This window comes from Malus domestica, chromosome 14 (assembly GCF_042453785.1).
Source record: "Malus domestica chromosome 14, GDT2T_hap1".
NCBI lineage: Eukaryota > Viridiplantae > Streptophyta > Magnoliopsida > Rosales > Rosaceae > Malus > Malus domestica.
Genome location: NC_091674.1, coordinates 28824037 through 28847762, shown reverse-complemented (window position 1 = coordinate 28847762; position 23726 = coordinate 28824037). Strand labels below are relative to the sequence as shown.

The 23726-nt window shown below is 38.1% G+C and overlaps 4 protein-coding genes across 13 annotated transcripts; 2 read left to right on the top strand and 2 right to left on the bottom strand.

Moving 5' to 3' along the window:
* The first annotated feature begins 167 nt into the window (after positions 1–167).
* LOC103424563 (phosphoserine phosphatase, chloroplastic-like) lies at positions 168–3256 on the top strand. 4 transcript variants are annotated; one of them, XM_029093190.2, is made up of 9 exons: positions 174–261; positions 510–550; positions 661–898; positions 1028–1160; positions 1241–1348; positions 2121–2214; positions 2361–2510; positions 2588–2641; positions 2848–3256. In XM_029093190.2, the coding sequence occupies exons 3-9, from the start codon at positions 667–669 to the stop codon at positions 2971–2973; spliced, it is 897 nt and encodes a 298-aa protein (XP_028949023.1). In that variant the 5' UTR covers positions 174–261; positions 510–550; positions 661–666; the 3' UTR covers positions 2974–3256. The 4 variants fall into 4 exon arrangements, with proteins under 4 accessions (XP_028949022.1, XP_028949024.1, XP_028949023.1 ...); XM_029093189.2 differs by lacking the exon at positions 510–550 and having other exon boundaries at positions 168–261; XM_029093191.2 differs by lacking the exon at positions 510–550 and having other exon boundaries at positions 168–261; positions 2784–2929.
* A 697-nt stretch (positions 3257–3953) lies between these two features.
* On the top strand, positions 3954–7095 carry LOC103455421 (DNAJ protein JJJ1 homolog). Of its 6 annotated transcripts, none has more exons than XR_003768619.2 (4): positions 3954–5688; positions 5885–5943; positions 6084–6239; positions 6871–7095. XR_003768619.2 is itself a non-coding variant. In XM_008395004.4 (3 exons), exons 1-3 carry the CDS (start codon positions 4021–4023, stop codon positions 6139–6141), a joined length of 1785 nt encoding a protein of 594 aa, XP_008393226.2. In that variant the 5' UTR covers positions 3954–4020; the 3' UTR covers positions 6142–6429. The 6 variants fall into 6 exon arrangements, 2 of the variants coding, with proteins under 2 accessions (XP_008393226.2, XP_070667708.1); XR_003768618.2 differs by having other exon boundaries at positions 6084–6329; XR_011575245.1 differs by having other exon boundaries at positions 5882–5943.
* A 522-nt stretch (positions 7096–7617) lies between these two features.
* Positions 7618–12544, bottom strand: LOC103455422 (histone deacetylase 5-like). The gene is made up of 14 exons (XM_008395005.4): positions 12127–12544; positions 11474–11675; positions 11043–11189; positions 10752–10864; positions 10221–10432; positions 10001–10065; positions 9743–9913; positions 9512–9598; positions 9213–9348; positions 9013–9134; positions 8599–8792; positions 8315–8447; positions 8162–8226; positions 7618–8025 (listed from the first exon to the last, which is right to left on the bottom strand). Exons 1-14 carry the CDS (start codon positions 12312–12314, stop codon positions 7857–7859), a joined length of 2004 nt encoding a protein of 667 aa, XP_008393227.2. The 5' UTR covers positions 12315–12544; the 3' UTR covers positions 7618–7856.
* Positions 12545–12717: 173 nt separating this feature from the next.
* On the bottom strand, positions 12718–14299 carry LOC139191593 (PHD finger-containing protein 6-like). Of its 2 annotated transcripts, XM_070812529.1 has the most exons (5): positions 14160–14299; positions 13829–14036; positions 13607–13737; positions 13295–13481; positions 12718–13191 (listed from the first exon to the last, which is right to left on the bottom strand). In XM_070812529.1, exons 2-4 carry the CDS (start codon positions 13951–13953, stop codon positions 13315–13317), a joined length of 423 nt encoding a protein of 140 aa, XP_070668630.1. In that variant the 5' UTR covers positions 13954–14036; positions 14160–14299; the 3' UTR covers positions 12718–13191; positions 13295–13314. The 2 variants fall into 2 exon arrangements, with proteins under 2 accessions (XP_070668630.1, XP_070668631.1); XM_070812530.1 differs by lacking the exon at positions 14160–14299 and having other exon boundaries at positions 13829–14041.
* Between the last annotated feature and the right edge of the window lie 9427 nt (positions 14300–23726).

Below are 23726 nucleotides of genomic sequence, written 5' to 3'. Positions count from 1 at the left end.
CCTCAAACAAGCCCTCTCCCGTTGAGAATCGGAATCACAAGTAAAGCTGGACTGGGTTGACCGATCTTGTGAACCTATGTTGGGTTGGGTCCTGACCCACTAACATTGGGCTAAACTCAGAGGCACCTAACATCCTATACCAAAAAAAATATAAAATACAAAGACAAAGAAAACAGAGATTCCCACCAACCATTGAAAAGGTGGGAAGGAGCTACGTAAAAAACAACAGCTAAAGAGGATCTCAGAAACAAAGCAAGAACAGTAATTTTCAATTACCCTTTTTGTGTTCTTCTCCATTTATGTTTTCAAGTTTTGGATTGAGACTGCTTTAGCATAATCTGCTTTCTGTTTGTTTCCTGAGAAAATACTGATAGAAACGTTTTCTTTAGATTTTTGTAATCAAGTTTTCGTTTTTATGCATTTTGTACGTCGGCATGCTTTCGTTTCCCCCCTAATTTTGTTTAAATTTAACATCTTTATTTTTTCATTTTCTTAATTTGTGCGTCCAGAGAATTGGGTTGGTGTGTTTTTTGCTAATTGAATAGAAAAGGTGAATGCAATGTCAATATTATTCAATTTCTTCAATGTGTTGGAGCATTTGTGATTGGTTTTTGAAGGATATTTCTTTATGATCATTGCTTGTTGATTTGTTGGGAGCAGATTTTCATGGAGGGATTGGTGGCTGCATCGTTGCGAGTCACCCCAGTTCGTATTCATTTGAGGCAAAAGCACCTCTCTATTGTTTCTGCATCTTCAGTGCAATGTACAAGACGTTTGTATCGAAATAGAGGTCAAGTTGGAATGAGACAACATCCCAAATTACGGAACTCGATTGCTGCTTCAGCTCAACCATTAGAAGCCACATTGAGCCCCTTTGACAACAGGCTACCATCCAAAGGTAATGTGGTTGATTGAATCTGGGAACTTGTATTTGCATCCGGGGTTAATTGGTTTGAGGAAAAAAATGCTCTCGAGACGTTCAGAGTCATATGGCCTTGGGTGATGGTTGTTATTTTAATGTCTATAGAGGTTCTTGATTTATGGAGAAATGCTGATGCGGTATGCTTCGATGTGGATAGCACGGTTTGCCTGGATGAGGGCATTGATGAACTTGCAGAACATTGTGGAGCTGGAAAGGCTGTTGCAGAATGGACTGCTAGGTTAGAGTTGTTACCGGAATTCCTTTCATTTGCTCCGTACTCTAGGATTTTCGGCTGACTGCAGTTCTCATCCTTGGCAGGGCAATGGGTGGTTCAGTACCTTTTGAGGAGGCTTTGGCTGCTAGACTATCTTTGTTCAATCCTTCCCTGTCTCAAGTCCAAGATTTTCTCGAAAAGAACCCCCCAAAGTATGATGACACTAAACTGTCTTGACTGCATGCCGGCTTCGTTTTAATTATCTTTAGTTTATGTTGCCTTCTTGTTTGCTTAATTTGGGCATGCCTTTTAGTCTTGTTAAACTTATTGAGCTTTTATAGACATTGAAAACACAAGTTAGGACTAGTTTTAGATGAAAATATTTCGATTATTAACAAAAGATGGATGCGAAATATTCACATGATATCATATAAAGAAGAGGGCAAACTTGCAATCCTGGATTATTTTCTTTCATATCTGCTGTGAGCCGCTGCTTTACAGCAAACAAACGCATCATTTGCCTTAAAGTTTGTCCTCATAGTATGTGCCTGCGTTGTACCGGGCTATCCATTGCTTCTATTGTTCCCCTCCGTCTATTTATTTATATTATAACGTTGTCAGCTTGGGACAATGTCAATTGCCATGTCTATCATATCTAAACATGAAAAGTTTTTACTTGAAATCTTCTGTCGCACTGTTTGAAGATTTCTTGTGCACAGAAAGTATTCTCAGGTTTCTGAATATGGACATAAAAACCCGGCAATTAGAGAGTGACCGAGGGAGGGAGAGAATTGTAAGTTGTAACTGTCCAAGATTGCTTCTGGATTGTTAAGCCAAATAATGACTTCCTAATAGTTACTTACTTCTAGGGACATCGGTAAAGCGTAGACATGAAGTGATTTAGGGTCCGCTTATTATTTGTACTTTTGGCAATTTGATGACTGAAAATCTTCTGAATCTAGTCATGGTGTAAACTCTATGTAGGCTATCTCCTGGCATAGTCGAGTTAGTCAAGAAGCTGAAGGCTAATGGCACCGACGTTTACCTGGTCTCTGGAGGCTTCAGTCAAATGATCAAAGTATGCTGCTGAATAACTTAACGAGTGTCTTTGCTATATTGCTACCTTGCTTTATCTCATTTATCATGGCAGTATATAGCATAGTGAAGTAACGTGTGATGGAGAATAAACTGACAATGCGTAATACTAAGTAATTTCTTCTGAAGCCTGTGGCGGCGATTCTTGATATACCAACTGAAAACGTGTTTGCTAATCAACTACTGTTTGGAACTTTTGGAGAGTTTCTGGGTTTTGACAAAAACGAGCCCACTTCAAGGAGTGGCGGAAAAGCCACCGCAGTGCAACAGATAAGGAAGGTTGGTTTGTACCCCGGTTTGCTCAATGTTTTAGTTGTCGAGTATGTTGCTTAAGCTGATTAAAACTGGTTTTCCAGGCTCACAATTACAAGGAACTTGTCATGATTGGGGATGGCGCGACTGATCTTGAGGTAATAATTCACTCAAACGTCCAAACTTTAATCTTGACGCAAATTGCGAAATGTAACAGCTGAAACATAATCACGCTCAACGAGCCTTGAAGGATCGGGATCATTTCATATACGATCTGTCACTTAAAGCTGACTCTTTCAGGCTCGTTGGCGAAGCTAGTCAAATGTTGTGTCTCTCATCTACTACCATCTGTCCCTGTATCCAGGCACGCCAACCCGGAGGTGCTGACTTGTTCATCTGCTACGCTGGTGTTCAACTACGCGAGGCTGTTGCTGCAAAGGCTGATTGGCTTGTTCTTAATCTTCAAGACATGATAAGTTCCTTGGATTAATTCAGCGCGATATTGTTCTATACTTTGTACTATTGTTCCTCCTTTACGCTGCCTGCGCTGCTGCATTCTTGTAATCTGTACGGCGTGACATGCTTTCCGGCGTGTCAAACTCGTTGGAAGATGAACAAGGAAGTGTGTATTTGGGTGCTTCGTAGGAAGCCGTGTGAATGGATTGCTTTGTATGAATTGGAAAGTACTACACAACAGATGCTAAGGTTATAGTTTGCATAAGTTATTGGAGTTTTAATACCTTGAATTCTTGTAAAATAAATACATCTTTACACATCACGGAGAACGAAAGTCAAGTAGTCTGTAAGTGTTTATAACATATGTTTTTTCGCAAATCATCCCTAGAATTGACCCATTTAATCAAGAGGGTTCTTAAAATTAAAAATCGATCAATATAATCTCTAAATATAGATGTTGTGAGTTAATGTCATCTTTTATGAGTGGAAAATGAGTGAAGAAACTCAGAAAACGAATTAAAATAAAATAACATACCATGAAAACAACAAATAAAAAAATAAAATAAATAAAAAAGAATAAAAATTAAGAAAGAGTTAAAGCTTAAATAGGTGAAGATCGATATAAATCTACCGATTCTAATACAACCCTATAAGAATAAATCAAATATACTCGTGTCGTGTAAGTTGTTATGCAATATTATTTTGGGCCTTCTTTGACCCTTTGAGTTCATACAATCCTAATCTCAGCGGGACTTTTATGTAAGGACAAGGATCCTCTCTGGATCCTTTTTGTGGGGATCCGGAGAATCAATTAATTGTATTTGTTCATCGTATATTGTGCGGTTAGTTTTCGTTAGATACTATTTATATTTAATTTAAAATTTAAAATTTAAAATGATTTTTAACCGTATGATATACAATGAACGGATACGATTGATTGATTCCTACAAAGAGAATCCGGAATGGATCCTACTCCTGTATGTAATCCGTGTCCTAGTATACAAAGACATAAGTACCCTTGTTAAAACCCAAGACGGGAGCTGTCAAAATCCCACAATTTGGGGCAAACAACTGAAAAAACATGGCGGCGTCGGACAGGCGGTGCCACTACGAGGTTTTAGGTCTTGCCCGCGACTGCTCCGCCGACGAGATCCGGTCGGCTTACAGGAAGCTCGCTCTCCAGCGCCACCCGGACAAGCTAGTCCAGTCCGGCTTATCCCAGTCCGAAGCCACGGCCCAGTTCCAGGAGCTGGCCCATGCCTACGAGGTTCTCTCCGACCCCAAAGAGCGAGCTTGGTACGACTCTCACCGCTCCCAAATCCTCTTCTCCGATCGCAGATCGGCCGCGTCGGGCTCCGGCTCGGGCATCCCCGATCTCTTCTCATTCTTCTCCACCACCGTCTTCTCTGGGTACTCCGACTCCGGCCGCGGATTTTATAAGGTATATTCCGATGTCTTCAACAAAATCTACGCCAACGAGCTCAATTTTGCTAGGAAATTAGGATTAGGGTTGGACACCGTGGCTGAAGCTCCGGCGATGGGGAATTTAGAGAGTCCGTACGTGCAGGTCACCGCGTTTTATAACTACTGGGCAGGGTTTTGTACGGTGATGGATTTTTGCTGGGAGGACAAGTATGACGTGATGGCCGGTCCTAACCGGAAGTCGAGGAGGTTGATGGAGGAGGAGAACAAGAAGGAGAGGAAGAAGGCTAAGAGAGAGTTCAACGAGACGGTGCGGGGGTTGGTGGATTTTGTGAAGAAGAGGGACAAGAGGGTGATTGATATGATGCTGAAGAAGGAGGAGGAGAGGGTGAGGAAGAGGGAGGAGGAGAGAGAGAGGAAGAAGAAGTTGGAGAAGGAGAAATTGGAGAGGGCTATGGCGTATGAGGAGCCGGAGTGGGCGAAAGTGGAGGAGGAGGAAGGAGGGAATGGGGTTGAGGAATTGGAGGAGGACGAGGAGGAGCAGATGAGGAAGGAATTCTATTGTGTAGTGTGTGGGAAGAAGTTTAAGAGTGAGAAGCAGTGGAAGAATCACGAGCAGTCGAAGAAGCATCGAGATAAGGTTGCAGAGTATCGGGAGTCGATTGGAGAAGAAGATCTTGAACTTGATGATGAAGAGGTTTTGGAGGGAGAGGGTGAAGAAAGGGGTGAGCTTGGCGATGTTGATGAATTAGGTCAGGAGATTAGAGAGGGGTTGAAGATTGGGGAGGAGGAAGATGGGGCAGGAGTGAGTGATCAGGAGGATGAGTTGCACGAATTTGGTGGTGAAAATGGGAATGAAAAGGTTGACGAGGCACTTGGGTTGGATGGTGATGAAGATGAAGATGAAATGGGTGTTCTTGAAGCAATGGTGGCCGGGCGAAAGATTAAGAAAAATGTAGCCTTTTGGGTTGAGCGTGAGGATAAGGATGACGATGACGCGGAGTTCATGGAATATAATAACCGGAAGAGCGCAAGAAGGAAAGGAGGAGCGAGGAAAGAGAGGAGTAAGAAGAGTGGTGGTGAAGCTAATAATGTTGATAAAAGTGGAAACAACGGTGGTCAGAGTGAGGAGAGTAATGAACAAGATAATTCAAATATGAAGGAATCCACATCTCATTCCGTTGTGGAAAATGAGAGTACTGATAAAGGGGATGAACATTTAGCACGAAAGAAGAAGAGCTCAAGCAAAGCCGTCGATAAGAAAGAGAAAGTGAAGAAAGTGGCGAACGACAAATTAAAGAATTCATGTAATGGGAAGAAATCTAAGGTAAGGTCCTTGCTTTTTATGCTTCATGAAATACCATAATGTGTATAATCCACTGGCTTGTTGAGTTTGTAACCGTGAAACTTAGATTGAATGCTTATTTCCTAACTGCGCGTATGGTATGTTCCTTGTAAAAAGCTTCTTTGTTGCTCAGTCTTGCTTTGTTCCGTTCACTAATTGATGCTATATCCCAAAGCAGGGAGCATTGAAGAATACTAGCAACGCATGTGATACATGTGGAGAGGAGTTCGAATCAAGGTAATTATGTTTCTTCTGATGCAATGCATTGCTTCCACTCCTGGTTGATCTGCCTTGACATCTGACTGGCATTTATGCACTGCTGCTATAGATAATATTAGATTCTGATCAGTTATAGTTGGATGGTTTTATCATGACAGAAACAAGTTACATATGCATTTGGGTGACACTGGACATGCGAAGCTGAAGTATCGATGAGGGAACAGTTGCTGAATATTAACCTGATGTGATTAAATTATCAGCCATAGAAAGAGTATGGCGACATTGGTTGGCGGCGATTCATTCATTTTTATAAGGTACAGAAACAGTCAAAGATTTCTGTAGGAAGCACTCCATTCTTTTTGGTAATCAGACACAAGTACAACGACCCCCTTTTATCATAAAGGGTACGTATCCGAAGCTGTCACCCTGTTTGGTTCTTAGCTTTGTGAATTCAACAATGTGTGCACCCAAAAGGAATGAAATTGCCTAACATTTTAGTTCTTGTCAAATTGCAACTTGTATGTTCAGAAAATGGCATTTTTTGTTTTCAAATACGAGCGGTTTATCTAGCAAACATGTTGTGATTAGGTTAGAAATTTTTGTTGGATTCTTGTGGAATGTTGTTTAAGCGTTTAAGATGATGATGATTTCATATAGTGCGAAGTGTGCGCTGTGCAGTGGGTATAACATAAGGCAGAATTAAACGTAGATGTAGAACGTTTAGTGTTCTGAGTAGTAGTTTTTGTGCAAGATAATTTGGCACAAGAATGATTATGGGCAACCATGTAGATTTAGTAACGTCTTTGTAAAGTTCACGTTGGCTGTCATTCCCAGTTGTTCCGGAATTTGTCTTAAATTTGTCTACTGTTCTGTTTCTCATGCTACGAATGTCCGAGTCGATAGCGAACAGTTTTTCGGATTGCCATCTAATATCATGAACTTTAGGTACAACGGCTGGCTGGATGCAATGCGGAACGCATGGACGGACGACTGAAGGTGCACAGAGAAAGTTCGGCCCTTGCAGAAAACGGGATGACCTTCACAATGGGTGGCTTATTCGAAAACTTTTTCCCAGTTCGTCAAGTGTCGTGAGCATGATGTCATGTAATTTGGTAGTGTTCTAGATGTTTTGAGGTGTTGGTAAAAGGATTTAGTGATGTGTTTGTTGAAGCAGTTCTACTAATTTTCGAGAGAACAGCACACACTACCCTCCGATTTTTAGCGGCGGTTTTTTAAACGTCACTAAAAATGTTTTTAGCAGCGTTATTTTAACCGTTTATAAAAAAAATTAGCGGCGGTTTTTAACGTCGCTAAAAATATTTTTAGTGACCAAGTATTAGCGACGGTGCGTTAGTCGTCGATAAAAATTTTTTAACGACAGTTCAAATAATTAGGCGACAACTTTTTCTGTCACCAAAATTTTTTTAACAGTTTTGAAGGATAATTTGGTCACCAAATCCAGAAGACCGCTGCTATATCTCAAAACCATCGGAAAAAACTTGGCCCTGTCTTTTTTTAAGGAAAACCTTTCTTCTTGTTTTCAGGCAGACATTTAGTTTTGCTTCCCCTGAAATATTACTGGCCAACTTCTTCTCTACACCCTGCAATAAATCGTATTGCACCTTTGGACCCAAACACTACAAAATTAATGAATCAAAAGGCAAAAAGTGGTCATATTTTGAGCTTTATAGCTTTAAAAGTTGAGTTCTTGTATAAAAAATAATTGTCTGAACAGTAATATATAATCTGCTTAAGAGGCAGAGACAATAATATGATCCATTTCAATTTTTCAAGGTGCTATCCATATCAACGTCTAGAACATCTTAACCACATTACAAGTTTGGTCTTAAGGAGGCCATAAATTGCCGTTTCCGGCATAAGGAATTTATACAAATGAGCTAGTTTACAAACGCTGCAAGGATGGAAAGTTGTCATCCCCATGGGTTAACAGAAGCTTTTTGTAAGTAAGCCATAGCCGCCTCCTGCGAAAGTTGTTTTCCTTCCACCAAGCCCCTCACGATTGTGTTGACATAATTTTTGGCCGGAGCACGCAAGGGAATCTCCCCGGATTTGAAGCCCTCCATTTGTGATTTTGCACACCTGCACATTATTAAATGAAAGCCGACCAAAGGGATTGAGTTCTTCACTACGCATACAGATTTCACGAGTAAATCGACAAGAACACCTCTGACAAAAAAAAAAAACAGAAAAATGAAAGAGAATCTTTGATGCATACGTCATTGTTAGTATCGGAATATCATTCTCCTTGCCCAAGTAGATAATATTACCGTACCAACACTTCTGAAACAAAATTGAGCACATCAACAGCGTAAGTGTAACTGTTATGTATAATCATTCTAAAACGAGGAGGCATATCAAGTTCTGCTACCTTTAGTTGAACCTGTAGAGAATGAGGCTCCTCACTAGTGACTGAGTCTAAACCAGCCAAGTCAAACAAAGGAGAGTTCATAGGAAAACTTGCAACGTTTTCCTGGACTATTACATCGTTAAACTGCTCAAGCCTGCCAGAGAAAACTGAGATTAAAACACAACTACGCCGGATTCAGGCAATTGGAGAATCAATTTTTAAGTGTGATGTTTGAAAAGAAAATGATTTATACAGAAAGCAGCAGTTAAAACAATAGGACTGATTTGCGTGACAATAAAACATACGTAATTCTATACAGGCACATATAAGTCTTATCCTGGATGTTGCTTTCGGGATTAAGGAAAGCGGCTCCTCCAGGACCCCATGTAAGTGTAGATTCACGACCAAAGAACAAGCGATGAGGGAAAGTCTTCCACATAATCTCCTTTGGGGGAGTTTTGTCCGCACAACCAAGATATGGCCTTTTCATACCTTCCATCTGAAAATCATCTTGCGGATGTCAACAGGAGTGTATGGTGGGAAGAAAAACGGAGACAAGGGAAAAGAAGAGCAGTATCACAGTATTAATTATCTAATATCCATGATACTATAAGCTTATAACCAAAACTGCTGCAGTGAAATACTGAAGCTCATAATATGCTTAGTCTGTTTCATATTCAACACCGATATTAGATAAAAAAATTTGGGTTGCATATTACCTGTCCACCTTCAATATAGCAGAGAAATCTTTTTAGACACAGATTTGATCCAAAAGCGGCATACCAAATCTCGACCTTTGAGAGCTCTGATCTCCAGATGCAAGAATTACTTGCCACATGATCTGGATTAAGTTAACAGCTCATCATATAAACTAACACAAATAGTGAAATCATTTCCTAAATCTCAGTTATCAATTTACCCTGAATACTTCCGTCAACTTTCAACTTCGAGAAGGGCTCTATAACATCTTGAAGAACCTCCTCAAGATGTTTAGATATGACATTTGGACCTTCGTTGTCCTCCGCTTCAGAATCAGAGCTTGAGGTGAGAATATACTACAATTGCAAAACAAGTATCTCAGCAATGTTTGTGTGGAAGAAAAGAAATAGATGCCGAGTACTGAGAGTCTTGAGATAATCGAGTGATCAAATAGAACTATTGACTACCCAACCAGAAGCAATAAACAACAAAGTACTGATAAGAGAAAAGGAAACGTACCGAAGCTGGAGGAGCTGTTTGATTGGTTAGCAACTCTGGTAATTCATCCGCAAGTGATGGCCAGAAAGCACTTAGTTTCCGGCGAACCTGGAAAAAATACATATGCATTAAAGAAACAAAGAATTGACTCACAGTAAATAAAAATCAAGTAGAATGAATACGAGAAATGGATAACCCAACAGAAAGTATAGGAAAAGTATTAAAACAAAAAGGTACAAAAAGTTAATATACCGCTTTTATCACACGCCATGTAGACTCAAATGGGTATGCCTCTGAAGACCCATGTATAGAATTGTCGTCCAGCAGAACTTTAACACAAGAAAGAGTTGAATTTGCAATAGACTTGAGATTGTATCCTCCTTCTAAAGCCAACACGATTTTTCCGTTCGCAAAACTCATCAACTGAAATACAATAAAATTATGTCAATTGTCAAAAATGATACAGTAATCAAGGCCACCTTAATGAGAAAAGAGAAACTGTAAAACGACCTTTTTCAACAAAACTGCGTATCCATATGGTGTGACACGACAACCCCCTAGAGGATCACCAGCAGCTGTTTCAACAAATTTGTAGAAAAAAAAAAATTATCATACTTAAATAGATATTGAAGATGAGTACTACACTACTACCACAAGCAAAAATTTCCAAACAACAAAATGAAAACTCATTCTGCAACCTGCATTAAACAGAGAAAGTTAGCCCACCAACCTGCATCAAATCCTGCAGAGACTATAATTAAATCGGGATTAAACTCCTTGGCAACAGGAACCAAAATATGGTCCCAAACTGCAAAATAGTCTGCGTCCCCACACCCTCCATTTTCCCAGGGGACATTAATGTTGTATCCTGCTCCTGCTCCTTCTCCAATCATAGTATAGAAACCATCATCATTAGCTGGATAAAAACTTCCAAACTCATGCCTGAAAAAACCCAGCACCATACTGTCATCAGAATTAGGAACTTTGATCTTATGCAAGACAAGTCAACCAAACAAGTTAGATGCTACAAGCTCCAATGAGATAACTTTTGATACAATGATAAAAGCTAGAAATTTTAAAGTCACAGAATCCTTGAAAAGTGTAAAAAAAAGACCTTGTAAGAAACTTAAATTCAAGAAAAATCAAAGGAACCCCAAGCAGCACATCTTAACAAAATACTACATGATGGAATCTAACTTCAACTACATAGGCTTTAATGATCAAGGAAAAGAACAATTATCAATTCAAAATTCTGGCATACCTATGAACAGAGAAGAATAAAACACGAGGATCCTTCCAGAACATCTTTTGAGTACCGTTACCATGATGCACATCCCAGTCAACAATCAAAATTTTGTTGATACCCAGTTCTGGCTGTCAATTAGAAAGTACGAATATGATGCCCTTAGGTGACAACTTACTTAATAAATGCGGAAAACAAAGTCGAATTTTCAAAACAATTATTCCAAGTTTTATAAAGAAAACAAAAGGAAACTACAAGGCTCAAAAGTTAAGTCCTAATTTCTGAATAACTCTACAAGGCAGGTCATACTTTTTCATTTAAAAGGACACTTGCTGCAATAGCTACATTGTTGTACAGGCAAAATCCCATAGCTTCGTCTTGTTCCGCATGATGTCCTGGAGGCCTAATGATAGCCACAGCAGAATCTAGTTCGCCTTTGGCAACTCTTTCCGCCACCTATTTAAGGAAACACCCATAGTTAGGTTGTAAAAATTTGAAATGTAACACATAAGTTTATTTGCAGGAGACACACTTAGACTGAAACTATCTGAAACATGCGAAAATCGCTCCATTTGTAACTGATTTTGAAACTGCAATAAAATTGTAAATCGTGGGTTGAAGTCAGAGGAAGACAGGACTCATGATATTGGCAGAAATCAACAGTTTCACATATTTTCATTGTGTAAGGAAATTCTACTCAGCACTTCAAACAAACACAAAATCAGGCCAACAAGAATTACCTCTATGGCAGAGCCCGCGGCAAGGTAGGCAGCTTCGGATGATCCTTCATTGAGATATATGGAATTGAATTTCGACGCAATCCGATTTCTCCGTGAATTAAACTGTTTGGAGCTTATATTCCTAATCAGATCAACATGTTTTTTGGTGTGAACTGACAAAATATGCTTGTCTTCTGCTTCTTTTGCTTCCAAAACAACACACCTGAAGAAAAAAAAGTACATAAACCTCCAATTAAATTCCGAATTGGTTTCCGAAAATCCCAACCGAGCATTTATCTTTCATACACGAGACAAAATTTATTTATGATCAAATCCCATTTTATATTATGGCCCCGTTATCATAAAGACGAAAACTTTAACCTAGGAAAACTTTGAGAATCAGTTTCCCTTAAATTCCAAGACAACATACGATTGCATTTGGGCACCAAATACTAGAAATTAAGTTGATTACTATGGAAATCACAGCAGTAAATGTAGCAGCCTATAAAAATTACTGAGCTTTCATGGGCTAAAGGAGTACTAGTATTACAAAGACATGTAAACTTTTCTCCTCTCTTTGATTTTCCCTCGCTTGTCTTGTTATTTTCTCAGCAGCCAAACACTCATGTCTGATGTGTACACACACACACACATATATGTATAAATGTGTGTACCTCTGGGGAATGGCAGCTGATTGGAGCTTGTTCCAGATTGCCTTAATTCGGTTGGGGTTTTCCGGATGAGGATCGCCGTCGGGTGTGGAGTGCTTACACATCCTCTCGTCGTACAACAATCCTACCCTCCTCGTCCTCTTCTGCTGCTGACCTTTGCTCTCACAGTCAACATCTTCAGCAACCTCCATCCTCTCTCTCTCCTCTCCCTCCCTCCCTCTCTCTCTCTCTCTCTCTCTCTCTCCTCTGTGAGACCACGAAAGCGGGAAGGGGAAGAGTGAGGCAGCCAACCCGCTGTCCAACAAACGTCGAAATTAAAAGCCAATTGCTTTGCGTTGCGTATTCGATCGATCCTTGAACTTCTCACTCTGTCTCTTTGTTTTTTTCTCCTCTTTTTCTTTTCTTTTTGACTTTTATAAACAAATCAAGCTTTTGTTTTTATTTTTATAAATAAATCAAGATTTGAAATTTCAAACCGGGTCTTTGATTTGGAATTTCAAAAATTAACCCTGTTAGGTTTCTTAATTTTCTGATGTGAGATGATTTTTTTACATCATTACAATTTTAAATGATTTAAATTGTATAGACGAAGTATTGCGTTAATGTGTTAAATACATCTTATATGATACCACAATAATTCAACATATGATGTCATCAATTGGACATCAACATATCCGTGTTATCGGAGTTGCAGCTCCATGCGAGTGTATTACTCTAGAGTCTATACTCATCAGGTGACGTGCACATGTATAAGTATTATACTAAGTTGAGGATATACCACGGTGACATGCAAGAATTTCATTTCTTCTTGAAGTTCAAGATGTCAACAATTATTTGCACAAACACTATGGTTCCAAAACAAGGGGATTCTGTTTCTTCATATGCGCGTCTTCATCTTTTCGAGGCGGAGAAAGAAATCTCCACGTCGAAAAGATGAAGACGGCCCTGCCATTCCCTCCGTTGAACCAGTAGCACCCTGAGGACTGCCCTTGCCAATTCTTTCCGCTCTGCATCACTGGAGATTTCACTATCTTCATTCCTCGAGTTTGATCGCGAGCCATATCCGGTCTGAAGACAGTTGAGTATAAGCATCAATAATAATCATCATGTTCCATTGACAAAGCACAAGAAAGTTCATGTTCAAGGAGCAAATATAAAGGTTTGAAAGTACCTGATGATTTTTTGGCTTTTCTAGTAAGCTTTGGATCCCTCGGAAGTCGGAACTACAACATCAACTCTTCCCCCCGTATTTTCACCTTCCATGTCGATTTCCATGTCCACACTCTGATTGTTATTCATGTTTGCTTCAACTTGATCATTTTTCGTACAATGCAAGACTCCCCATAAGAAGCTTGTCACTGTTGACATGAACAGAAAGCTTATACTTGAAAACTCCAAATAAACTAATCCAAATGGCCTTGCCAGACGAAGGAAATCTGAAGTCGCTGCAAGAGAAAAGGAAGTTCATAAGGAAAAAACTCACACTGCTTGTCTAACTGTAGCTTTTCTGATGTAAATATCAGCAACTCAACGCCCTCGTCATCAAAGCAAATTCTCATCATTGAATCTTCGGTCTCCATCCGCTCAATCAGCCGAGCATGGCCCTCTCTTGATCTACTAACCGGCAGGAAAAGAAACACGTTCTAAGTAGCAAATACAGCATAATTCAGATATTAAAACCATGCATTCAGAAGCCAAAACAAACCTCTCAGCGTTTTCATCAGGGAAAAAGTAAAGTCCAACATCTTGAAGGTCAGGAGGTTGGTCTTGGAAGATATCAGTCCAAAGTTGGGATCGAGGAAGAAAATTCGCCTTGAGGACACGAGGCATTGTTTGTGCAAATCTATAGGCTTTAGGATGGATCTTACAAGGAGGCCGTCCCTGGAACCCTCCGATGAATTCACTAGTTGTAGCTGCATCAACAATGAACCCTCCCCTAAAGAAAGAAATATCAATCAAGCATTTGGGATGCATAACTTCCCGAAATCATGATAGAATATAGAGTATGTAACATCTTAAATGGACAAACTACCCACCTCCAAGTAACTTGTCGAGCAGGAAGACTCGAGCGATTTAGATTGAGACTAGCAAGCGTATTCTCAAGATCTCTTTCTTCAGCATCTGCATGGTTATGTTCAGCAACACCTGTGTTACCAGATAAATTAATTAAGGTAGGTTCAATTGTTGTCAAGGCAACAATGTTACCAACTGCAGTCGCAACTGGGCTACAATTTCAATTTTTTCACAAGATGTTAGTAACTTCATAGGAAAGAAATGAATTCCACAAATTGCCACGTAAATATGTTACCGGTTTTATAAAGCTTACTAGAAAATTGAAGAACCAATTAAAAAATTTGTTAGTTATAACCCTTGCCTGGACTGGAAATAGGTGAGGAGTGCCTCATTGTTGCAACTGTGAACGGTTCCTTTTTTATTGCAGCCTCCATCTTCTTCGGAGAAGTTTCAACATCTGGTCTTGGAACTAATACATCCGCTGGTTGCTTCTGCCGAACATGCTGCTTTCCAGTTTTTTCCCAGAGTCTTTGTTTCAACGGATGTTCCTGGAGCCAAGACATTCTTTGATTGCTTCTCCCGAACATGCTCCTTTCCATAAGCTACTTAAATATTTGTTCCTACAAATGGAATCAGAGATCATAAGCATTGCACACACAACCATTTATCAAAGTTAAAATTTCTGTGACGACCATCTTCACATTTTTAGTAACACACACAATATTTTCAACAGAAAAAGGTGAATAGATGCATCAAATATAGTCTCAATACGTACGAGTACCAATAATATGGAAGACACTGTGTCGATAATAATATTGACGATACAAAAGGGATTTACTTATAAGACAAATGTTTAAGACAAAAGGTGAAAAGATTTGTCACCTTTTGAAACCTTCAATATTGGAAATGTTTGCTGATTTATCTTTGAGATATTTAACATATCGGCATTCCTGCCACTGCTAGGAGGCTTCACATATCCTGAAGGCACAATGCTGGGATTTGCTTTGATTGCAGGCGTTGGATACTTCGGTGGCACGATCACTACAAGAAAAATGAGCTTTGGGTACAAAACAAAGGGCACAATTGAGAATTTTGTGTCAGTTTGACCACCAAAAAGCTTAAACAGTTCTCATTCCATAAAGGGCACCATCTATTGTGCCCAATGTTAAAATAAAACAGACACAAAATAGTAATGGGCACAAAAACTGTGCCGAGTGGAGTCAAATGATAACTTTTTTACTGAAGATGGGCACAAAAAACTTTTTGTGTCTATAAAAATTGTTTGTTAGCAACACTTTATTTGTTTTTTCGTTTGTCTTGACCTCTAGCAGACCAGAAAATTAAATTTATAAAATTGTGGTAAATAATGGTATGGAGCTGTTTATTAATGTGCAGTGTTATAACCTCAAAATATGTTAGCAATATTGTTGTTCAAAATCATTTTTGGCGACAATCAAACCTTAGATCTATCACTTACAAGTAAATAAGAATACCACTACACCGTAGTATTAAGTAACATATTTTAGATTTACAATGGATCATTTCCATATGCAATGAATGTTTGTTAGATTCGTATCTTTTTGAACTGCTTTTTAGATTGTTAGCAGGTTTGTTTTGATACTTGGTGATATGGTTTTTGACATTATCGTAAGTGTTTATTTATTTTTTACTATATTAAAAGTCCTTCCTGCATGACACATAACCAACAATTGTCCCCTTTGGGTCATTGGTATTCGCAGAATAGTTAATCGGTCTTCAGATATACGGATGAGTTAATAATTATAAATTCTTTTTTTTGACACAAATATTAGAAATTGTGTCCATTAAATATTAATAAATAATAAATCACTGTACGTCCCATTGGGTCTTCAGATAGACAATATATCTTAGTAATTAAAAATTATTTTTTATGACACAAACGTTCGAAATTGTGTCCAGTAAATATTAATAAATAATAAATCACTCTATAGCAAAAGAATATGTTGGCACAATTATGGATTTGTGTCTTTCTTCTTTGGTGGCTTTAATGTTAGCAATGGAATTTTTTTATTAATTTGCAATGACACTGTAATTGTAATTGTGTCTTACAATTTAATATGTTTAAAGTAAAGGTAGATTTTTTGTGCCCTTTGTTTAAAATAATGTTTTAAACAAAACACTTTCTTCAATCTTCACGCCTCTCTCTCCTCATTTCCTTCATTCCGCATCTTTATGTTTCCCCATTCAAACCCAACCTCTCCACAATTCCTCCGCCTCTCTTGTCTCTGGCTCTCCCTTTCCCAATCGAACTGAGCCTCTCTTCAACCCTAGGCTCTCTCTCTATATTTTCCCCAAATTTTGCTATTTCCCTCTCTCTCTGTCTCTCTCGCCTCTCATCTCAATTCTCAAGTCACACAGAAACAGAATTTGCAAATCCTTCCCCTTCAAATTTCACACACTGCGAATAGGTAGGTCTCAACTCAAGTCTTCAGTCGAGTTCACACATTCTCACAGACTCTACAAATCCTTCTCCTTCACACAGAATCTACAAATCAAATGGCCTTAACTTTCATCTCATCCCCAGTTCCCCTTCAGTTCAATGCCTGCATAATGTGATTCCTTCCTCTCCACTTCGTTCCAGGTAAAATGGCAACAATTTAGAACTTGTATTGGTTAATTTAGTAAATAATTTGTGATTAATTTTAGGATTAGGGTTATGGTTCGTTTGTAATACAAGGGAGCTGAGCTTTTTTCTCTTTTGGGTTATAATCAAAAGGGGATTTGATCTGGTTCAGATTCAAACAGACCCATTTTTGCTTTGAATGGAAAGTGACCTGCTGTCACTTCGAATAGGTTTAGACTAGAAGGTGATTGGCTATTTTTATGAATTAACAAATATTGAGTTGTATATGTACTAATTAATGTATTAGCCAATGGTATATTTGGCTTTGGAAAGCTGTTATTCAGTTGAAGCTTCTATATGTGACATGGTTTTTCGTATTTTTTACTATGCATTTGAGGGTTTATTGTTTTTTTATGTTACTTGGTTGATATGGGCAGCACAGATGAGTACTGGAAGAGGCAAGATGCAGCACAAGTTATGGCTCTAGTTAAGTAGACAACTACCAATTTCAATCATTTGAGCAAGTCATTGATACGTCCTACTGTTGGTTTTTTTAATAAAACTTTTCCTCACTTCGTAATGTTTCTAGTTTTCCCAGAGCTTATAAAGTTTAACAGAACAAACAACTTATGAGAATAAATTGGTGGCAGTTTCTGTGCTTGCAGTTAGTTTGGGAAGGACTTGGGCTTGGAGGGGGAGCTGCTGTTGGAAACTAGAATGGGTATATTGATTTTCATGAAAAGCTCATGTCTTTGTTTGCAATTTTAACCAAAGTTTGATGCTTCTCTAACTAAATTTTCTATATTATTGGCGCTCTAGGGAGAAGGATAAGAATAAAGTTCTTCTTGGATTAGGCGGTGGATATTATGCTCCTCGGCATATGGATATTGTTCTGTAAGTTATAGTCACTTTACAGTTCATCCATTTTCTTTCAAATATATAACATTGTTTTCCTAGTGGCAATGTGGCATGACATCCAGCTTTATTCTTTGTTTCCTTCTATGTGCAGTTTGATGCATAACTTATTAACTGTGAACTGAACCTCTTCATTTTAATTGATTGTGTCAAAGTAAATATGGTAAATAAGTCTGCTATAAACAAATGGGATTACCAGACATATATGATACTTTCTTTATCCCGTTCGGAACTTCGGGCTTGATCTGCTTCCTCCTTCCTTTTCTCTGTCTCTGCAGCTTCTGCAACACCCATAAGTCCTGCATTACCCTCCCAGCCCCTTCTTGCTTCCTCTTCCATCTCTATCAAATGAACTGGCACTGGTAGTACATTGATATGTTGTTGTCAGATTGCTCTGGTACTGGAAGTGGCAAATGATTTATTTGTTCAAGTCTCTTCCAAATTTTCTCCTAATCTTCCCTTTATAGTTAATTTTATTTCCAACTAGCTTTTGTATGCTCTCGTCAAATTGCTTGATATGATGCTATTAATTTCCAACTAGCTTTCAGCTTTGGCAAACTGTATGTAAACTGTAAGAAAGCTAGTATTTAGCAACTGTTAAGAATCCAGCTACAATTCATTGTTGTGATTTATGAAATTCCTATTACCTTACTCTTGCTAAGGGTGTTGATATCAGGTCTATTCATTTGTTTCCTTAATTTGAGTTTTATTTTTAATGAGTTAAACAAATAATGATGAGAATTGAATTTTGAATTTTTAAGTACTTATTTGGCGTGTTTGTGGTGTTATAGGAAGCAGAGTCTATGATAAATTTGTAGAACTTTGAAAGGAAGATGGGTTAAGCGTTTATGATTTTTGTAATCCAAATTCCAAATTTGTTTTACTCTATTTCTGAATATGTAGTTTTAACATTTTTGAGGGTACAACGCATGTTAATTCTAAGAAGAGGAGATTTGAATATGTAAAGTGCAGGTCTCCAACTGCTATGCTCTCTCAGTGTAAGTACATCTCTGCATATCTTTATTTCCTCAATTATATTTGACTTTGTTATGTTGAGTTCCCAAATTAAAGATCTTACACTATCTTTTTGTAGCTTTCTAAAGTTTGGAATTTTCTTGATATGTGCTTACATGGTGCTTAACATGGTTTATGCTTACTTTCCGTTTCAGGGTTGTAGGCTGTTTTCATTTTATGAAAATTTAAATTTTTGCATTTTCTCAATTCAGTTTCAGTTTGTTAAATTTTGATTTTTTTTTTATATTTAATTCTTGTTGGCACAATTATAATATAAGTGTCAATATGGCTGGAAAATGTCTTCTGATAAAGTTGTCAAAAACAGGCACAAATAGTCCATTATTTGTGCCTGCCTCTTTGAGCACCAAATAGTGTATTGTGCCCTTTTAGCAATGGTGACGCCCATAGAGGGCACATATACAAATTTAGTTGCTGCACTGTTGCTATTGGTCTATGAGCACAATTCTTGGTGCTTTTTGGCCTCAAAGGGCACATATAATTTATTGTGCACAAAGGCCATTTTTGTTGTAGTGGATTTTAAAGCCAAAAGTAGTCCTCTGGGACACAAGTGCTGTAGAACTTGACTGACCAGGCTTGAAGCTGAAAGTATTTCGCTGAGATCTAGTTGTTTCAACTCCTGATGATAGCCTAATGACTTCTCCTTGTGAAATGTACTTAACTTTTCCAGTCCCAACTGGCTTTTGCCTTCTAGAATGAGCTTGCCACCCCGAATCATCAAGAACTCTGCTGACCTGATGGATGCATGACATCGCGGTGGTCTAAATCAGTGGGGGATGCTAAATTGTCTTCCTCTCCGAGACATTCTTCGCAAACCCAATCCTCCCAAGCTTCCATATCAACTTTCCGCATGCAATAACTGAAAAACGAACACAAAATCACATTCACCAGTCAACATGGTGCAAAAAGATTGCAGTTTGCAATCAATACAAACCATTACAGTAAATTGTTCTGTAAAAAAGGAACTTTAGGAAATCGAAAGGTGATTCAAAATACCATGCATGAAGGGCATCGAAAGGTGATGAGAGTAGTTTAGAATACTTGAGGAAGCTAGGAAGAAACGTCGTTTAGAAGGATCTTTTGTGAGAAACATTCGTTTTGGGGGAACTTTGCGGGATTTGATTTCTATTACATATTCTTCTTTACGTAACCAAGTAGATTATTTTCTTGTGATTATGGTAGCTAACAGGTGAGTTTAAATTTGTAATTAGACTTGCCTTCTAACCTTTATTGTACTTTTATTTATTTCCATTAATAAGTTTTCTATTTCTTCTAATTTTCAAAGGAAAAAAAAAGGCAAAAAACAAGATGCATCATGATTTTGATCAACTGATATTATTAAGAAGACATACCATTCAGTTCTTGATTGACAGGCAAGCAAAGTAGCCAAACTGCATGCACACATAAATGCAGCTAAATATATGCTCGTGCACAGAGAGAGAGAGAGAGAGAGAGAGAGAGTCATACGGGTGTGCACGAGCTATATTGCATTTACGGCAAGTTGCAATGAGTTTCTCGTCATTACCACCACCGCATGTATCACAGGGTGCGACCTGAAAAAGAACGCATTGCTTTGTTGGAGACCAAACATGGCATGTAACAATAAAAAGGGTTAAGAGTAGAAGTGGTATAGTGGCAAGGTTGTAGGCTTCTTAAGTATATTCTAACAATTTGTTTAGGATATAACAAGGTTGTAGGCTTGACAAGGCGATACTTTAAACTATAGAAATGAAGATTTGAACAGGGTCAAGGGAGTGAGTATATTGTCCTTGCCAATTGGACCTAACTAGCATTTGGAAACAAGGTTGTAGTATGTTGCAAAACATATACCCATGTGAAATTGTAACTGGCGAAACAGGGTATCCAATTTATTTCCCTTCAATTTTAAGTCAGATTAACGTTTGAGAAATGTTACAGGGATTCTCAAAAGTGAGACTCTCTTGAGATTCTCTGATATCTCACAATTAAATAATATATGATATACCGCCTCATATTCCAAACACATTGAAAAATCTCTCGTATAATTGATTTCAACAAATAGGCACAAAAGGAAACTCAATGAAAATCGTAAATCCATGAGAGACAAAACCAACGAAGAAAACAAGGAAATAAAAACAGAAAAGTAAAATCACACCCAACTAAAAATAAACCGAAAAACATGCAACAACCTAAAAACTCTTTTAGAGAAAATGTCTATCAGCTCGTTTGTAAATGATTTTAAAATGACTGAAAGCATTTTGGGTGAAATAGATTTTGGGTTCCAAAAGGACATTAAGTGATTTTTAAAAGACGCAACAGATATGCGCTTTTTGCATAAAGCACTTAAAGTGCTTTTCTAGGATTCACTTAAATTTTTTATAAGGGATTAGCTTGAAAAAGAATTCACTAAAAACGTTTTTAGTTATTTTAAAAACATTTTCAAACAAGTCATATGAATTCTAAAAGCACTTAGAGGACTTCTTGCAATGAGCACTAAAATTGATTTTTCAAAATGTACTTGTATTTTTACTAAAATTTAATTTAAAAAAATATTTCATTTTAATTATTTTAAATTCAACAACAACAAAAACCATCGAACGCAGCCAAATAATAAAAGAGATTTAGGTTTGTGGAGGCTTTTTACCATGTGGGTTTCTTGTAGTTGTAGCAGCAGCTGGTAGGGTAGGAGGCGAGGAGGGTGACGAATCTGTGACCCACACTCACTCAGCTCAGACTCACTCACTGCACAGTCTGGTTTTAGAGAGAGAAAGAAAGGAGAGAGAGGGTGAGGGGGAGAATTGTACACTGTACCTGCAATTTTACAAGCTTTCCGGGCATGCGATCTGTGTCTGGTTTGTGCCTCAGAATATTTTTGCTGACCACCCTGAAATGATGCCGATGCTCGCATGAGTTTAAATTTTGAGATTTGTGTGGTGGATAAACTCAAGTCTCAAATTTTAAACTCATACAACGATGATAAAATAGGTGGTTTCCATTTCTTAAGAGGTCATTTATTTGGGTAACCAATTCATAGGTAAGGGGGATGAATATATTATTGGGTCAAAGTCATCTGATCACGTGTTGTGTTCAATCTTTCAATATAGATAAGTATACATAAATGTTATCAACGGTTTTCATATTTGTTTGTGGTGAAACTTCAATGATGATATGAACGTATTAAGAGACACATGATAAGATCGTTTCACTTAAGATTTTTTCTAGATAGGTTAGATTAAGAGAAATGATTTGTACGGACGTTTTTTTTTTATTTCTTCAGTCTTATTTATGTATGTCTCTTTATTCTAGTTTGATTTTAATAAGAAACTAAACCAAACATAATTTTGTTCGTGGAAAAAAAAATCTGCGAAAATCATTTCTCTAAATTATATTCGAGGGAATAGGGACCATTCACCAATATGTTGAGAAATTAATGTGAAATAATGTTTTGATGTGTGAAGTGAGGTTATTACTAACATAAGATGTCATCATTCTTATTTTTGTCCTTTGATTATATTTCATAATGTGAATAATAGCATTGCGTGATATGTAGCCGTGGTATTATAATTCTTTCAGTATTTGATTAGTGATTGGTTATTGAAGAATATGTAATGCATTAAAGATTTGAGATAACTACAGGCATTCAACTTTGAGTTACTATCTTAAATTTTAATTCAGAGCATGATTTAGACTCTTGTGCCTGAGCTGTTAAATTGATTCCTTCACTGCCATGTCCGAAAAGCTTGAAATGTCCAGGAGGTACGCTTTTGTAAGTTTCTTTCACCTTCTGCCAAGAATATTTGTTCGAGGCAGATTTAAACTCAACGGTAGTCCTTCTAGACATTGTCTACCTGGTATCTACTCGGCGAGAGCTCGAGTGCAATTTACTCGGTGAAGAAAACTTTACTCTGCCAGTTCCTGGTGACATTTGCTTTCTAAGAAGACCTGAAGTGCCGGTCTCTTCAGTAAGCCTTTTGGAACGCATAGATCACGACATTTCAGAGCGGACCATCTCAAAGGTGTTCGATCCTGAAGCCTTGTGAGATAGTTCCTTTCTAACAGAATTTTTTAGTGGCTGTACCTCCAGAACTACATGTTTCACAAACCCAATTTCTGGAACAAACATAAGGAGGCTTTTCATGCAGTATCTGGAAATAGAAGCAGTAACCTGTTTAGCATAAGAACCCGAATTGGTTATACAAAATGCACAATCTCTTAGTTTTACAAATAAACTTTGACGATACAGATACAGATCAAACGGAAGCAGGTGTGGCAACCAAGCTCATTCCGTCACAAGGTTAGCCAGGTTGATTAAGCAAACAAGGATCTGATCAAGTCTTTAGAGTAATACGATCCAAAAACTGTGACGAGTAGGCTCGTGATTGTAGAAAGTTGTAGACCTATAGCAAGGTAGCAACCAAGGTATCATAAGAAAGACAACCTTAACATCGGAACTACAGTTTCCGTAGTCCAGATTGTACAGAAAGTTATGATCTACAGAAGTGCTATCAGGAACCAAAGTAGTAAACACTGCAAATAAGAACAGATGCATACTCATATACGTCAACGTGCATGTCCACTAAAACACAGGGACACACGTGCGGGCACATGCATTTTCGGGCTGGGCGTGAATGCTCCGTCCATTGGTGGAGGGATTTGGCAAAAGCCACGGTAAGCTCAAACTCGTGTGAGTATTATTTTTCAAAAATTCAACTCTTACCACCTATTTGTACAATCTCTCTAATAGGGATGGAACCCACATGGTTGGCAGATTCTACTTTTATTAGAAAGACGGTACAAATAGATTGTAAGTGTAGCATTACTCTTTATTTTTTGGTAACCAAACTGTGCAAGTGCAAACGTAAAGAGCGAAGACGTGTTTGGTGACACAACGAAAGTGAAAAACATGGCAACATCTTGGACAATTTGTCTAGTATGGTTTGGTGCATAGCATGAATTGTTGTTTTAATTCATGCCATGGGCTGATTCATTCTAAAATCTCCTCAAGTTAAAAAATCTGGTAATTAGAAACACAAATGAGACTTAGAAAGCCAATATTGTCCTT

Bases quoted from the DNA above. Each gene is read 5' to 3' on its own strand.
- LOC103455422 (XM_008395005.4), bottom strand. From the start codon at position 12,314: ATGGAGGTTGCTGAAGATGTTGACTGTGAGAGCAAAGGTCAGCAGCAG. The intron at 11,190-11,473 runs GTAATTCTTGTT...TTCCTTAAATAG, and splicing joins CCGCGGGCTCTGCCATAGAG to GTGGCGGAAAGAGTTGCCAA. The intron at 8,026-8,161 runs GTATGCATCAAA...AATAATGTGCAG, and splicing joins ATTCCGATACTAACAATGAC to GTGTGCAAAATCACAAATGG.
- LOC103424563 (XM_029093189.2), top strand. From the start codon at position 667: ATGGAGGGATTGGTGGCTGCATCGTTGCGAGTCACCCCAGTTCGTATT. The intron at 1,161-1,240 runs GTTAGAGTTGTT...CATCCTTGGCAG, and splicing joins GTTGCAGAATGGACTGCTAG to GGCAATGGGTGGTTCAGTAC. The intron at 2,511-2,587 runs GTTGGTTTGTAC...CTGGTTTTCCAG, and splicing joins CAGTGCAACAGATAAGGAAG to GCTCACAATTACAAGGAACT.
- LOC139191593 (XM_070812529.1), bottom strand. From the start codon at position 13,953: ATGCCTCGTGTCCTCAAGGCGAATTTTCTTCCTCGATCCCAACTTTGG. The intron at 13,738-13,828 runs GTTTGTTTTGGC...GCCGGTTAGTAG, and splicing joins CCTGATGAAAACGCTGAGAG to ATCAAGAGAGGGCCATGCTC. The intron at 13,482-13,606 runs GTGAGTTTTTTC...TCATGTCAACAG, and splicing joins GCTACAGTTAGACAAGCAGT to TGACAAGCTTCTTATGGGGA.
- LOC103455421 (XM_070811607.1), top strand. From the start codon at position 4,021: ATGGCGGCGTCGGACAGGCGGTGCCACTACGAGGTTTTAGGTCTTGCC. The intron at 5,689-5,881 runs GTAAGGTCCTTG...TATATCCCAAAG, and splicing joins GTAATGGGAAGAAATCTAAG to CAGGGAGCATTGAAGAATAC. The intron at 5,944-6,083 runs GTAATTATGTTT...TTATCATGACAG, and splicing joins GGAGAGGAGTTCGAATCAAG to AAACAAGTTACATATGCATT.